General features: G+C 41.4%; 1 protein-coding gene across 14 annotated transcripts in view; it reads right to left on the bottom strand.

Moving 5' to 3' along the window:
- Positions 1–2,261: 2,261 nt before the first annotated feature.
- The window catches only part of LOC111073265 (peripheral plasma membrane protein CASK), a 32,060-nt gene continuing 21,979 nt past the window's right edge, over positions 2,262–12,342 (bottom strand). For 2 of the 14 annotated variants that reach the window (XM_022365518.2, XM_022365514.2), the window contains exons 2-13: positions 8,112–8,297; positions 7,875–8,039; positions 7,729–7,797; positions 6,964–6,993; positions 5,803–5,901; positions 5,601–5,739; positions 4,932–4,985; positions 3,846–3,965; positions 3,656–3,778; positions 3,480–3,587; positions 3,252–3,439; positions 2,263–3,147 (exon numbers count right to left, since the gene is read on the bottom strand). In XM_022365518.2, coding sequence (XP_022221210.1) covers positions 2,968–3,147; positions 3,252–3,439; positions 3,480–3,587; positions 3,656–3,778; positions 3,846–3,965; positions 4,932–4,985; positions 5,601–5,739; positions 5,803–5,901; positions 6,964–6,993; positions 7,729–7,797; positions 7,875–8,039; positions 8,112–8,297 — 1,461 coding nt within the window. In that variant the 3' untranslated portion in view covers positions 2,263–2,967. Of the gene's footprint in view, positions 3,148–3,251; positions 3,440–3,479; positions 3,588–3,655; positions 3,779–3,845; positions 3,966–4,931; positions 4,986–5,600; positions 5,740–5,802; positions 5,902–6,963; positions 6,994–7,728; positions 7,798–7,874; positions 8,040–8,111; positions 8,298–12,342 lie in introns of all 14 variants that reach the window. The other 12 variants (XM_022365507.2, XM_022365508.2, XM_022365516.2 and 9 more) reach the window with 12 other exon arrangements.

Raw genomic sequence — 12,342 nt, 5'->3', positions numbered from 1 at the left:
TTTTTTGGTTTTTTATGTAATATCAACAATAAATTTTCGCTTAATCTTAGTGTGAAATTATTCTTAGTGTACAGCTACAATTTGCTCGCATCAGCTAAGAAAAAAACGGATCAGTTTTAAAATAAGAAACGAATCCCTTCGAAATTCTAGCTCATTCTTGGAATGTGACTTCCATTCCATTATAATCCTGATCATTTCTCTTCATTGTTTTTATATCATAAAATATTAGATTTTTGATTTGAGCATTCTTCCTTTTTTGTTTGTTTTCTGGCACACCCTGCCTAGGTTGGGGGGAGTGGAACTGCAACATATACATACACTTCCGCTTCTTCACGTTGTTCTGCACAAGTTCATCGTTTTTCGTTTTTAGGGTATAATACTTAGTTAATTTGGCCACTCGGCTGTGTTTTTTTATTTTGTTTTTTGTTGTGGGTAGGTAGTTAGTTCTTCAGTTTCGGGTAGGTTTTTCATTGGGATGCTTCTATGATTTGCATTGACTGCCTCTTGCCTGCTGTCCTGTCTGTCTCTTTTGTCTTTCATACGCTCCGAACCAAAAAGTCATAGCTCAGCGTTCAACAATAATTCTCTATGCAAAAATTGTTCAACCGTTTTGAAACCATAGAATTGTTCTGGTAATTCATTTGTGTGTGCTGTGGTGTCTGTGTGGTGTCTCTGTGGGTTCTATGGTCAGGCTAAAACTAAGCTCTGGCTTAACTGGGAGAGTGAGGTGTTGTTTTTTTTCGGGGTGCCTGTGGTGGTAGGAATTACAAAGTCAAATGTGTTTTAGTCTAATATTTATGGTAAGTGGCTTTTCTTGACCAAAAGTTATTTCGCATAGAGTTTAATCCACATTGCCCAATTTTAACGAGTTGTTTTTATTTAAGTTTAAGTTTTTATTTAAGTCTAAATTCAGCTTTTATCCTGCTCTGTAGAAGCTTGTGCCAAGCAAATAATGAGCGCATTTTTACAATCAAACGGAAGCAGGGAAAGCTTCGGTGAGAGCAGGAGCAGAAAGCTAATGAGCGCGTGGTCTAAATGTCTGGATGCTTAATGAATGATTTTGGATTGAAGGCGAGCCGGGGTTCTGATTGCTAAAGACATTTTTTTTGTGTACTTGTAAAACATTTAGAAAAGATTTTATTTAGAAGCTGCTGCTGCTGCTGCTGCTAGGGTGGTAACTTGGCTTGTGGGTAAACTGCAATTCATTTCGATTCAATTCGATTGGATTCTGTGTGGATTCCATTGTAAACTTCGATTGGGTTTGTTAAGGTTTTCGTTTTGTTTTTGTTTTTGGCTGTGGGTTAAAAGGAAGCGCTCCGCTATATTAATCTTATTGAACTTGACTGATTTTCAATGTATCCAACCTGAGTTTTGAGTTGTTCGAAAAATATATATATGTATATATGTTATGTTATGTTTACACATATTTTCTGTACTAATCATTTCTTTCGTTCATTTCATTCTTCGTGTGTGTGTTTGCTATATATTTATACGTGTCGTGTCCCGTCCCGTACCCGCGCACTCTTGCACCAGTTCTCTCATTGGCCTCTAAATAGTATAATTCTTATTTGATTTTTACTTCTGTTGTAATTGCTGTTAGTATGTGTTTGTTGTTGTGCTCACTCTATGTTTTTGTTGTTGTTTGTTTAATGTTTGTCCTTTAATTGCTTTTGCTTGAATTAAACGCGCCTGCTTTTTATTTTATAAACTCTTTTTTATGTATTTTTTTTTAATCTCTTGATTGCATTCTTAATCATTTCCCATTGAATTTATTTAAACGTCAACAATTTAGTTTTTTTTTTTTGTTTTCTTGGTAATATTTTAGTGTGTGTGTTTGTTTTTTTTTTGCTTTGTGTGTGTTCGTGTGTAAGTGATTTTATTATACGGGTCCTTTTGTTTAATGTTTATTGCATTTAAAACGTACACATTACTTTACGATTGGGTTGTCCTTGTTTGCTCTTCCATATGGAATACATTTAAACTTGGGCTTGAAACACTTGAAATTGCTCTCTTCATATGCTTTTTAACATATTCCTGCACTTCTTGTTTTTGTTTTTTGTTTTTATTTTAGTTGCTGCTATGTTTAATTATAATTAATTACGTAGTTTTTTTCACTATAATTTACTAACTCGTTTTCCGCTCGCCTCTCACAAGACAATTTTCGGATTTCTATTTGTTTTTTTTTTTGGGTTTTTATTTTTATTTTTGTATTTTTGTGTGTGTGTTTTGAAATAATCTTTGATTGAAACAATTTAGAGTGTTTTAGTTGCGGTTTCTGTTTCGGTTTCGGTTTGTGTTTCAGTTAACTTAGACACTAACAAGTGCAAGATTAACATAAGCGTTTAATGCTGTCTGACAGAAAGAAAAACAAAATAAATACGAGTAAATACAAACAAAAACGTGAACACAAAACAATCATAAATATAATAAACATAATAATGACAGACTGTCCTGCCCTGCCCTGACTGGTTAGGTTGGGGCAGGCAGCCCATTGGAATGGCAAATACAATGTAAAATTAATCACTTTTAAATTTAACAAAGTAAAAGGCAAATTACAGCTCGTTTTACAATTAACATTTTGTCTTTACGTTGCGACCGCAGTTCCCATGAATACCCTCTCCTCCTTCTTCTCTTCTATATCCTCGTCATACCTATGTATATCTTGGCGCCAAGCGCTTTCTGTCTTCACTGCAGTTTGTTGTTGCTGTGCCTGCTGTTGCTCCTATTGCTGTTGCTATTGCTGTTGCTATTGCTGTTGCTGTTGCTGGTGTATTTTTGTGCCTTGGTAATACTTTAATGGTGTTGTTTTGTGGTGTGGTGTCTGGTGTGGTGTATTGTGGTATAGTAGCTGTGATGTAACTGTGTTTGCTGCACTCAGTAGAGCGCCACATTGGAGGCCTGTGTATATGCATCCCACTCGCAATCGCAACCCTCTAGGCAATCGGGGCATTCCAGTTCACTGTCTTGTCAGTAGAGCCACGAGACTGGCACCCATTGGGGTGTGGTGTGCACCCGGTCGATGGCCGTTTCCAGCGCGGAAATCGTATCGCTAATGTCGTTGTTCACAATCGTCATATCAAAGAAATGGCCATACATTTGACGCAACATTTCCGATTCCTTTGCCAGACGCTCCAGGCTGCCATCGTACTGTCGTGCAGATAGTAAAACAAAGAAAACCAATTAGCATAGAGGCACACAAACAAAAACACACTGGGCACAGCTGTCAGCCAGTCAGCCAGGCATCCGCTTACATCGGCGATATTCTGCAGCGAGGGCGCCGCTATGAAGACCACATAGGGCGTGAATTCGGCTGTGCGTAGTATCTTCAGTGCCTGCGGCTCCACATCCAATATGGCCATCTTGCCGTCCGTGTGTATGCGTCGGATAGTGTCAAGCTTGGTGCCATACATCGCATCCTCGTGCGTGCCTGGGTGAATTCCTAAGTATTACTTTGAGTGCTGCAGTTGGTTACGACTCACCATATTCCAAGTACTCGTTTGCGGCAATATCCGCCATCATTTCGTCGTGCGAGACAAAGTAATAGCTGCGTCCGCTCTCCTCCTCGGGCTTAGCAGGTCTCGTTGTATCTGAAATAAATGCAAAAAAAACCTTAAAATTTTTACCAAGTAGTTTAGCTAAAGACTTTTGAACTTACGTGGTATGGGATAGGCGTACTTATCGGGATACTTGGATATTAAAGTGTTTTTAATATGCCGCCTGCCCACCCCATGGGCACCCAATAGCACCAACGTTTTGCGCTGAAAGTTCGGATCACCAACTGAAAAGAAATCAAATCCATTTAAGTCTCTGTTACAGAGGAGAAATAATCTCAAATGTATGCTCACCTGGCACCTTGACAACCTCTTCGTATGTGACCACATCCAGATTATCGAATATGGCATTATGCTTGGCCAGGTATTTGTCCCGACACTGTTTCTTCTTGCGCCCGAATATCGAACAGTTTACTGTAGGTTATAATTTTGGGAAATGATTTTATAGTTCCATTTAGCAAATCAATTTACATATTCAATTATTAGAAAATGAAGAGCCACATGCTTGATGGAGCAGACACAAACATGCTGTTGAGCAGGCATTAAAATTAAGTCATTAAAGCAAGCAAATATTATATAGTATAGTACGACTCTTGTTGGCATTTATAGCATGTATTTATTATAAGCATTCGTCATTTTATAGCATAGAAAATGCATTTCTTTATAGTTTGATTCGCATATTTCTTGATTGATTTTTATGCCATTTATTTTGATAACTTTTGTGAACTCTTTCTTGGACAGATGCTTCCGGAAATCTCTTTAGATTTGGAAATGCTGTCTGGTGTTCTTCAACGTGCAGAGTGTGGCCTGTGTGTGTGTGTTTCTTTCTGGCTGTGTGTGTGCTTGTGTTTCTGTTTTTGGATATCTACACTCGATACTCGGAACAATTCAGTTAAAGGTTTAGTTTTAGTTTATTTCGGTTATAAGCGGGTTAGGGAAAATGATCATACGCAACGATGTCTAGTGCTGGGTTCTACGTTGTTCTAGATGATGGTGATGGCTTGTGGCGACTATCCTTGGGGGGGTCTGGTGGTTTCGGTGCCTTCTACATAAGCTACAACTTTCGGTGGTTTTGGGATATTTTTTTTGCTGTTGTTATTTTTATTTGTTTGGGTGGGGTGAATTTTTGGGGTGAAATCTTTATACAATTGCTATCGTTAAAATTCTGTAGTATATGTATTGTTGTTGTTGTTGTGTTTGTATGTGTTTTCTTGTTTTTGTTGCATAACAGAACTCAAGAAGAAACGTTTTTATAGTTCGACAATTTTTGGCAAGCTCTCCTTAGGCGGTTAGCTTGGGATTTTCATTGAATTTAAATTGGCTGTGTGTCATATGTGGGTTGGTTTTGTGTTTTTTTGTGTGCGTTATATGGGTAACTACCTGCTGATCCATCACACCCATCTGCGTGAGCGGAACATCCAGCACCCGGTTCTCCTGCATTATATTATTATACATTTTTTTAAAGTAGGTATACTCGTATATGCTGTGATTTCTTATGCTATTTTTTAAATATTAAATCATTTTACAGCTGTTTGGTATGTGTGCGTGTGTGTTTGTGTGTGTATGGGGAAGGGACGGTTTTTGTTTTGGGTTCCGTTTTGTCATGGAGTATTTATCAAGAATTTTGGCAACATTTTTGGTTTGGTTTGGTTTGGTTCGGTTTAATTTAAATGGGATTTTCTTTGGTATTCTCTGACTACTTTTTTGGGGCATGCAACTCTCCAGGGCTTATTATGTTAGTGTATTAATGTGTGTACATGTGAGGTTTACGTGTGTGTGTGTGTGTGTGTGAGCGCTGACAGAGAAGAGACAGAGCCATAGAGAGAGAGAGAGATAGAGAGTGAGCGCGCTTTCCCCTGCGGTCAGGTCAACTACGAATTCGTCATACACTTTCCAATATATTACAATATATAGCATACGATTGATTGATTGATTGATTATATCGAGCATCCAATTACACATAGAGAATACGCATAGATTCGTTTCTTTAGTTTTTTTTTTTCTTTTTTTTTTTTGTGTTACAGCTAATATTATCTTTGAAGGACTCACCCTGCTCCTGCTTGGTCTTGTCGACCGTCTGGCAGGCAATGCGCCACTCCTGCAGCTCCGGCGATGGTATCAAGCCCGCCGAGCCACCAACCGTGTCCAGTCTCGCCTGCCACCAGTGATGATCGTCCTTGCTAATGATCTACAGATCGATGGATGATAAGGTTTCGGTTCGGTTCGGTTCTGTTTTTGAGCTGCCACCTACCTGCAGTATGTCGCCCACTTGGAATGATATGCCCGCCTGGGCGCAGGGTATAAGCTCATCATCCAGCGGATTATAATCAAATTGTGCGCGTACGAAAATCTGCACGAGAAAAGGAAGAAGCCAGAAGCCAGACCCAGAAACAAAAAGAGCACAAAGTGAGTTCACAATTTAGTTTTGGTTTTGGTTTTGTTTTTTGCTTTTGCTTTTCATTTTACTCTGCTCTGCTCTGTGCTGTGCTGCTCATTGCTATTTGCTGACGCTGCAATTTGAGTCGGGAGGCGAGGCAGCAGTCAGGAGGCGAGGCTCTAATGCGGCTGCCTCAGCGAAAAGGGTTTTGAGTTTGGTTTTTCCCCCAATTATAATCCCAACTCATTTGCATGGCAGCAGCAACAGCAACCACAATTAGTGGGATAAAGGCCAACGGCTAACTTCAAATTGTCTAGCAACGAAAATTCTCCATGGGATATCGGAGATATTTTCCCAGAGAAAAGTATTAAAAAAAACTGCTCAAAAATTGATGCTTGAATTTTCACAGCATGCACTAGTTGCATTAGATATTTAAAGCATTATAATTGCATGGGAATATTATCAATAAAAATGTTAAGCTTTAAAATATAAAATTCTGCTTGGCTTATTTTGTATTCTATTCACAGCACAAAAGAGTTTTCTGACGCATACTTGTCAAGCAAACGACGACTCGTTTTTATGACAGCTAATTATATTTTATAGTTTACGTATCCAGGCGATTCTGATTTCTATTCAGTTGAACTTCAGCGCGAAACGGACCAACTTGAGAGCTATGAAACAGATGGACAGCTGGACAGCTGGACCGGTGGACAGACGGGCGGCTTCAACTGTTTTCAGCCAACAGCTGTCAAGAACAGACTTTCTTTATAGCTGGCGGATATGCGCTGGCCCCACTACAGGGATACGGGGACACAGGGATGCAGCGTTCTATTGTCTATAGTTGCTGCTGTGGCTACTGTTGACTAACCAAAGAGCATAAATTATACGAATTTGGGTTGATTGTGTGCATAATATTGTTACTTGTTTATGGGTTTATGAATATGCACATCTACTAAGGGTGTGTGTGTGTGTGTGTGTGCGTGGGGGAGTGTATGAGATTATGGGTCTATTGTTAAGGCGGCAAATGATACTTACAAGCACCGGAGCGGGTCTGATCCTGAAAAGCTGCATTTGTGTGTGTAGTGGAGAGTGTAGGCAAGTAGGAAGGAAGCAAGTCAGATGAATAAGATAGTATGGAGAGAGAGAGAGAGTTATGTAAACGAGCAGACAAGTAATTGCATAATGCATTAGAACTACACAAAATAGTGCACAGTAGTTTTCCCCTGCTTCGTATATATTTTTCCCTATATTTACCTACACCATTAATAAAGTGAAAAGCTATGTAACTTCTTTAGCTTATAATCTGCATAATGCAATCGACTGGCCACAGAGCACAAACTACGGCAGGAGTTACTGGTGGGGGGGGATAATGGACACATCATTAATCCCTTTTAATATTTTGATTTCACAAATTGACAGGTAACACGAGTCTTACACTCAATGGCATCAAATTACTTAATCCCCCTGGCGAACAACTGATTTATTCTGAATGTGGAAATGCTGTGTGCAATTCTGACAGCTATTCAATAAAGCTTTGCCACAGTTAAAAGTGATATTTAAGCCCAAGGACATTTCATGAAAAATATCGCAAAAAAAAAAAGATGCTAAAGAAGTGCATTGCTGCCTTTTACACCCGATGGGGGGGATTCTCAAACTAGTGGCACTAATGGAATAATGGATAACTAGCCCTAATGAGAATTGTATTATTGTATGATTAGTAGTGGGACTCAGGGTCTAAGATATTATTTGAACGTATTGTAAGAACATTTCGAGATGTACATTTGTGTATTTGGAACTCACCTCGCAGGGTGGCGGAGCGCTACGGTACGAAGGAACTATCTTGAAGGTAACAGAACCGCGTGCCTCGCGCTGCAATAAGAAGGATTAGGTAAGCACACAACGGAATTCAATTAGAAAGTGGAGTCAGGCATAGGGCAGTCGCTTACCAGCATTCGTTGCAATTGGCCCACCGACTGATGCTGCACCGGCTGGCCATTGATCTCCCGTATCTCGTCGCCCACATGCAGCGTCGCCTGTCGATGTATCATCCCCCCGTGCATAATCCTTGCCACAATGCAGCGCCCATCCTCGGTCATCTTCAGCGTAATGCCCTGCAAAAATTGAATGCCCTGCGTTAGAGGGAGGCCTCTGTGTGTGATTCCCTTTTGGCCGCCAGTACTCACCATGGGCTCGTCCGTGTTCTTTTGGAACTGCACCAGCCGTACCCGGGTCACATGCTGCAATTCGCCGCCCTCCACATTGTCCATCTCATCGCCATTGAGGTAGGGCACCATCGGTGGCGGTGTAACGCGCAACGCCTCCTCGCCATACACATCGCGGGCCACCACATCGTGGCTATGGAGCAGCGCCTGCAGGACCAAAAAGAGAACCCAGAACAAGGTCAGTCGTCGGTCGGTTGTTGGTTTGTTGGGGTCTCGTTGGCCTAAGTTATGGCCAGCAATTATGCTGCCCGTTATGAGATGGCTAAGCGATGGGGCCAGGGCTCGTTTCGGGCTCTGAAATTAAATTTTCGATTTGCGCACGCCCCCAAAACATACATCATGCCCAGCCCAGCCCAGGCCAGCCCAGTCCAGTCCAGGCCCTTATCCCCATCACACGGATGGTTTACAGCATTAACTGGCGACGACATTTGTTCAACAGCCACAACATTAATAAAAAAAAGATTGAGAATGGAATTCTAGCTGTGGACATAACGAAGCTTCAAATACCCTCAACGATTGACTATGCAAATCCTATCTGGTGGTCCTTTGCCAGGGTATATGGAGGAACTGAGTAAAAGAAAACAAAGAGCGGTTCATCTCCATTTCAAAAAAGTCGTTAAAGCGACAACACCAACAACAACAACAACAGAGAGAGGGCACAAACATGACCTCATGACCCCTTCGAAGTAAAACCCATAAATGGCGCCCTCCCCCGCTGTTGCCCCTGCCGCTACTGCGACAGACTGCCTGCTTCTTGGGAACCAACAAAAAAATCTCAACAATTTATGGTGAACCCTGGCCACAATCTAAAACGAAAAGCAGCGGCAACAAACGGCTTGACTTCATACAATTTCGGTTTTAATAAATTATGTTTAATAACACTTTGAATATGTTGCGAAATTAATTTTTGGCCCTGCTCTTGCCTCACGCCGACAGACCGCAGGCAGTGGCAGCAACAGCGGCCACGATACATGGAGGATATTCCAGTGGGCGGGAGGGAAGACAGCCTGAAGCTAACAGAGGGCTGAAGTCACATTGGGCTAGGCCATAAAAAAGGATTTTACTGCGTAGCCAGGCTGTGCCACTTGCCACACACACACACACACACAGACGACCAGACCACCTACACACACACGCATATAGAAATGCATATATAAGTATATTTTGTATGCTAAGTACCACAACAACCACAATGCTAAGCCAGCAGTTTCGCCCCAATGCCCTTCACTTCACCCTACTCCGCTCCCCCCCCACTGCAGCCTCTTGTTCTTCATGCCCATATAAAGCCCAACCCAATCCACTGGCATCATAAAAAACGCAATTTTCAACGCTGATGATTACTCAATGCCACAAACAGGGCAACCACGTAGCAGGCAGGACCCCACACACACTTTTACCTATACACTGCCACTCATATGTATATTTACACACATATACACACACATACACCCCTCAAGCTTGCAGACGCACGTTTCATTTCCGCCACAGACGACGCACAGTGTTGACATCGACCTCAAGACCGTAACCAAAAGGCCTGTTCCTGCTGCTGGCTGCTCCTGGCTGCTCTCTTTTAGAAACTCTGCCCCTGTGCTGTCAGTTGCAACTACTATTTTTGATAGATTTCAGTCACACTCCATCTCCATACATACACTCCACAAGAAGCAGCAGCAGATGAATGACATGAATTCCCGCAGTGCCGTGTGCATAAATATTTCATAATGCTTCTTAGCAGAACATTTCCCAAGAACAGAGCCCACCACCCCACAGCAGTCCCTTTTCCGAGTTAGAACGAGACTTAGTTGCGTATAAAAAACGGATACAATATGAATGAAGGTCTTAACATGTTTATCCCAATATATAGTCTGGGTAGGGTGTGTTCTGGGACTGACAGGTGGTAATCGAGTTTTGAGCTTATCAATAAATATCAATTCAATAATTCAATGTGTGTTGGATTTGGATATTTTGGGGAGCGTGCGAATAAAACTTGTGTGGGATATCAAATTTAGTGGTCTTTGATTTGGAAATCCTTCTTCCATTTTGAGCTAAACATGAAATGCTCTTTTGAGGCAAACCTTCAGTACTCGGGGCATGTGAAGTGGTTTGCAAAAGGGATGTTCCGGCAATGCAAAATCAATAAAGGATCAGCTTCAATTATATAAAATCTTGTGTATCTAAATGGGTTGGGATTGCACTCTAAATTTTAGTATTCAGTTTGCATTTTAGCTTATTTTTTTTGTAGTTATTTTTGTAAAAGGGAAGAGATGAATTTTAGCAAAAATTAAATCTTACATGAAACTTAATCCTCTGAAGAGTAAAACTAAAAATGAAAAACTTATTTTGGTTGTACGTTTAAGCAGCTTAAATGTTTTTTCGTTGCGTCAAGTGCACATTAAATCAAAGAGCAACCAATTTGGATTACGATTTCCCTATCGAATAAATGTGGAAATTCGCTTTATAAAATATTTAATATATGTAAGTCTTATTCTGCTTTAATGGATATTCATTTGAGCGCACCAATACGAATTCCTTATGTCTTGCCAGAACATTCCTACCATTTGTGCGCCTTTGCTAAAGTTTTGGCCAATCCAATTAGCCAAAAAACTTTCGTCCGCCTATTAAGGACAGTTAGGAGAGGCTACGCCTACTGCTACGACGACTGCAGCCACTCAAATGTACACCAGTTGACGTCGCTTTTGCACGAGTGAACCATCTAGCAGCAGCAGTAGCAGCAGCAGCAAAGGCAGCCGCAACAGCATTTGGACTAAATAAATGGGTAATACAATTTCCGTGCCTGAAACGAAATTAACTACTTCGAATAAAATGTTGCTGAACTTGGCAACTATTTAAATGCGGCAGATGGCAGATGGTAGAAGGGCGAGTTACACTCGAGCAGCACTCGACTCACGCCTGGTTAGGTCTTCGGTCTAAGCTGACAGGGTACCCCCGGACTGGGGGCGATAAACAACGTAATCTGATTTCACTTAAAGCATGTCCTCTCCCTCCCCACAACCCGCACCGCTGGCCACGCCCACTTGTGCACTTTGGTTGGACACTTTCGTGGCAGAAGTGGAGTAGGGTAGTGGAAAAGCATATTTAACACCAAGTTGTTGGCCCAATAAAACGGTAAATTTAATAAGCGCTTGACAGGCGGTAAAGGAAAAGTTGAGCAGTTAAGTTTAATGCCTCATTAGGCGCTCCAACTCTGTGACATTGATAGGCCAACAGGCCAGCATCGAGATGTGGCAAAGTTTTTGCCCCCCCCCCAAAGCCACGAACAAATGAGGCCACACAGACACACACAGCACTCCCATATACATATAGTAGGAAAGAGAAGAAAGAGTTGGGACACCGCCCCAACCCACAGCTGACTCTGATTTCCATGATTAATACTTAAGTGCTTGTTAAAGTTGGGCTCTCTATGCAGATGAGATGCCCTGTCCGATCCTAAACAATCAAAGCCAAGCCCATTCATCCAAAGCCCATTCCGCTGCTCTGCCATTTGTTTGCTGCTGATGTGGCAGCAGCAGAACTAGACCGACCACCAGAGAAGGGATGCCCAAAAGAAGAACTGTAGTAGAAGAAAGGTTAGCCAACAGTAAAATCTCTCTCTCCCCAAAAGCAAAGCGAAAACAACATCTTCCGAGCATTCCGCCCACGGCCCCTAGTGCTTCAACACAACTAGCTCTTAAATGATTCAGGTGGCAAAAGTTTAGCGGAAACTTTGCACAAATCTTTGACATGATGCAAAACTTTTAGAGGGTTCTTCATTTTTTTTTTATAGAGCTTAGCTCTGTAACCGAACTCTGCAGAGGTGCTAAACTCGGCAAATTAAATATGGACTGCAAAAGTTAATCCAAAAGCAAAAGGATATGAACAAAATCTTTTAATATTTTAAGAGATGTAAATGTAACTCGTATTAAAACGGAATAACTGATTATTTAGTTGGGAGCAAAAAAGATCGTTAATATATTTATTTGTAATGATTTTTGTATGCTTCCATAATACTCAACTTATTTTTTGTATTTCTTTTTAGAGCCGCAGAGCTTTGCCAATAGCTATAATCTCTTTGGTAGCCGTCATCAGCTCTTTTCCAGCTAAATTTCAATCACTGCCTGCCCCTGCTACTGCTGCCTGCCCCTGCTACTGCTAACTGCCCCTGCTCCTGCTCCTCTATGGCTGCTGAGTCAGGTCT

This window comes from Drosophila obscura, unplaced genomic scaffold (assembly GCF_018151105.1).
Source record: "Drosophila obscura isolate BZ-5 IFL unplaced genomic scaffold, ASM1815110v1 contig_150, whole genome shotgun sequence".
Lineage (NCBI taxonomy): Eukaryota > Metazoa > Arthropoda > Insecta > Diptera > Drosophilidae > Drosophila > Drosophila obscura.
Note: the sequence above shows the minus strand (reverse complement) of the source record. Positions and strands in the feature narration are given on the sequence as shown.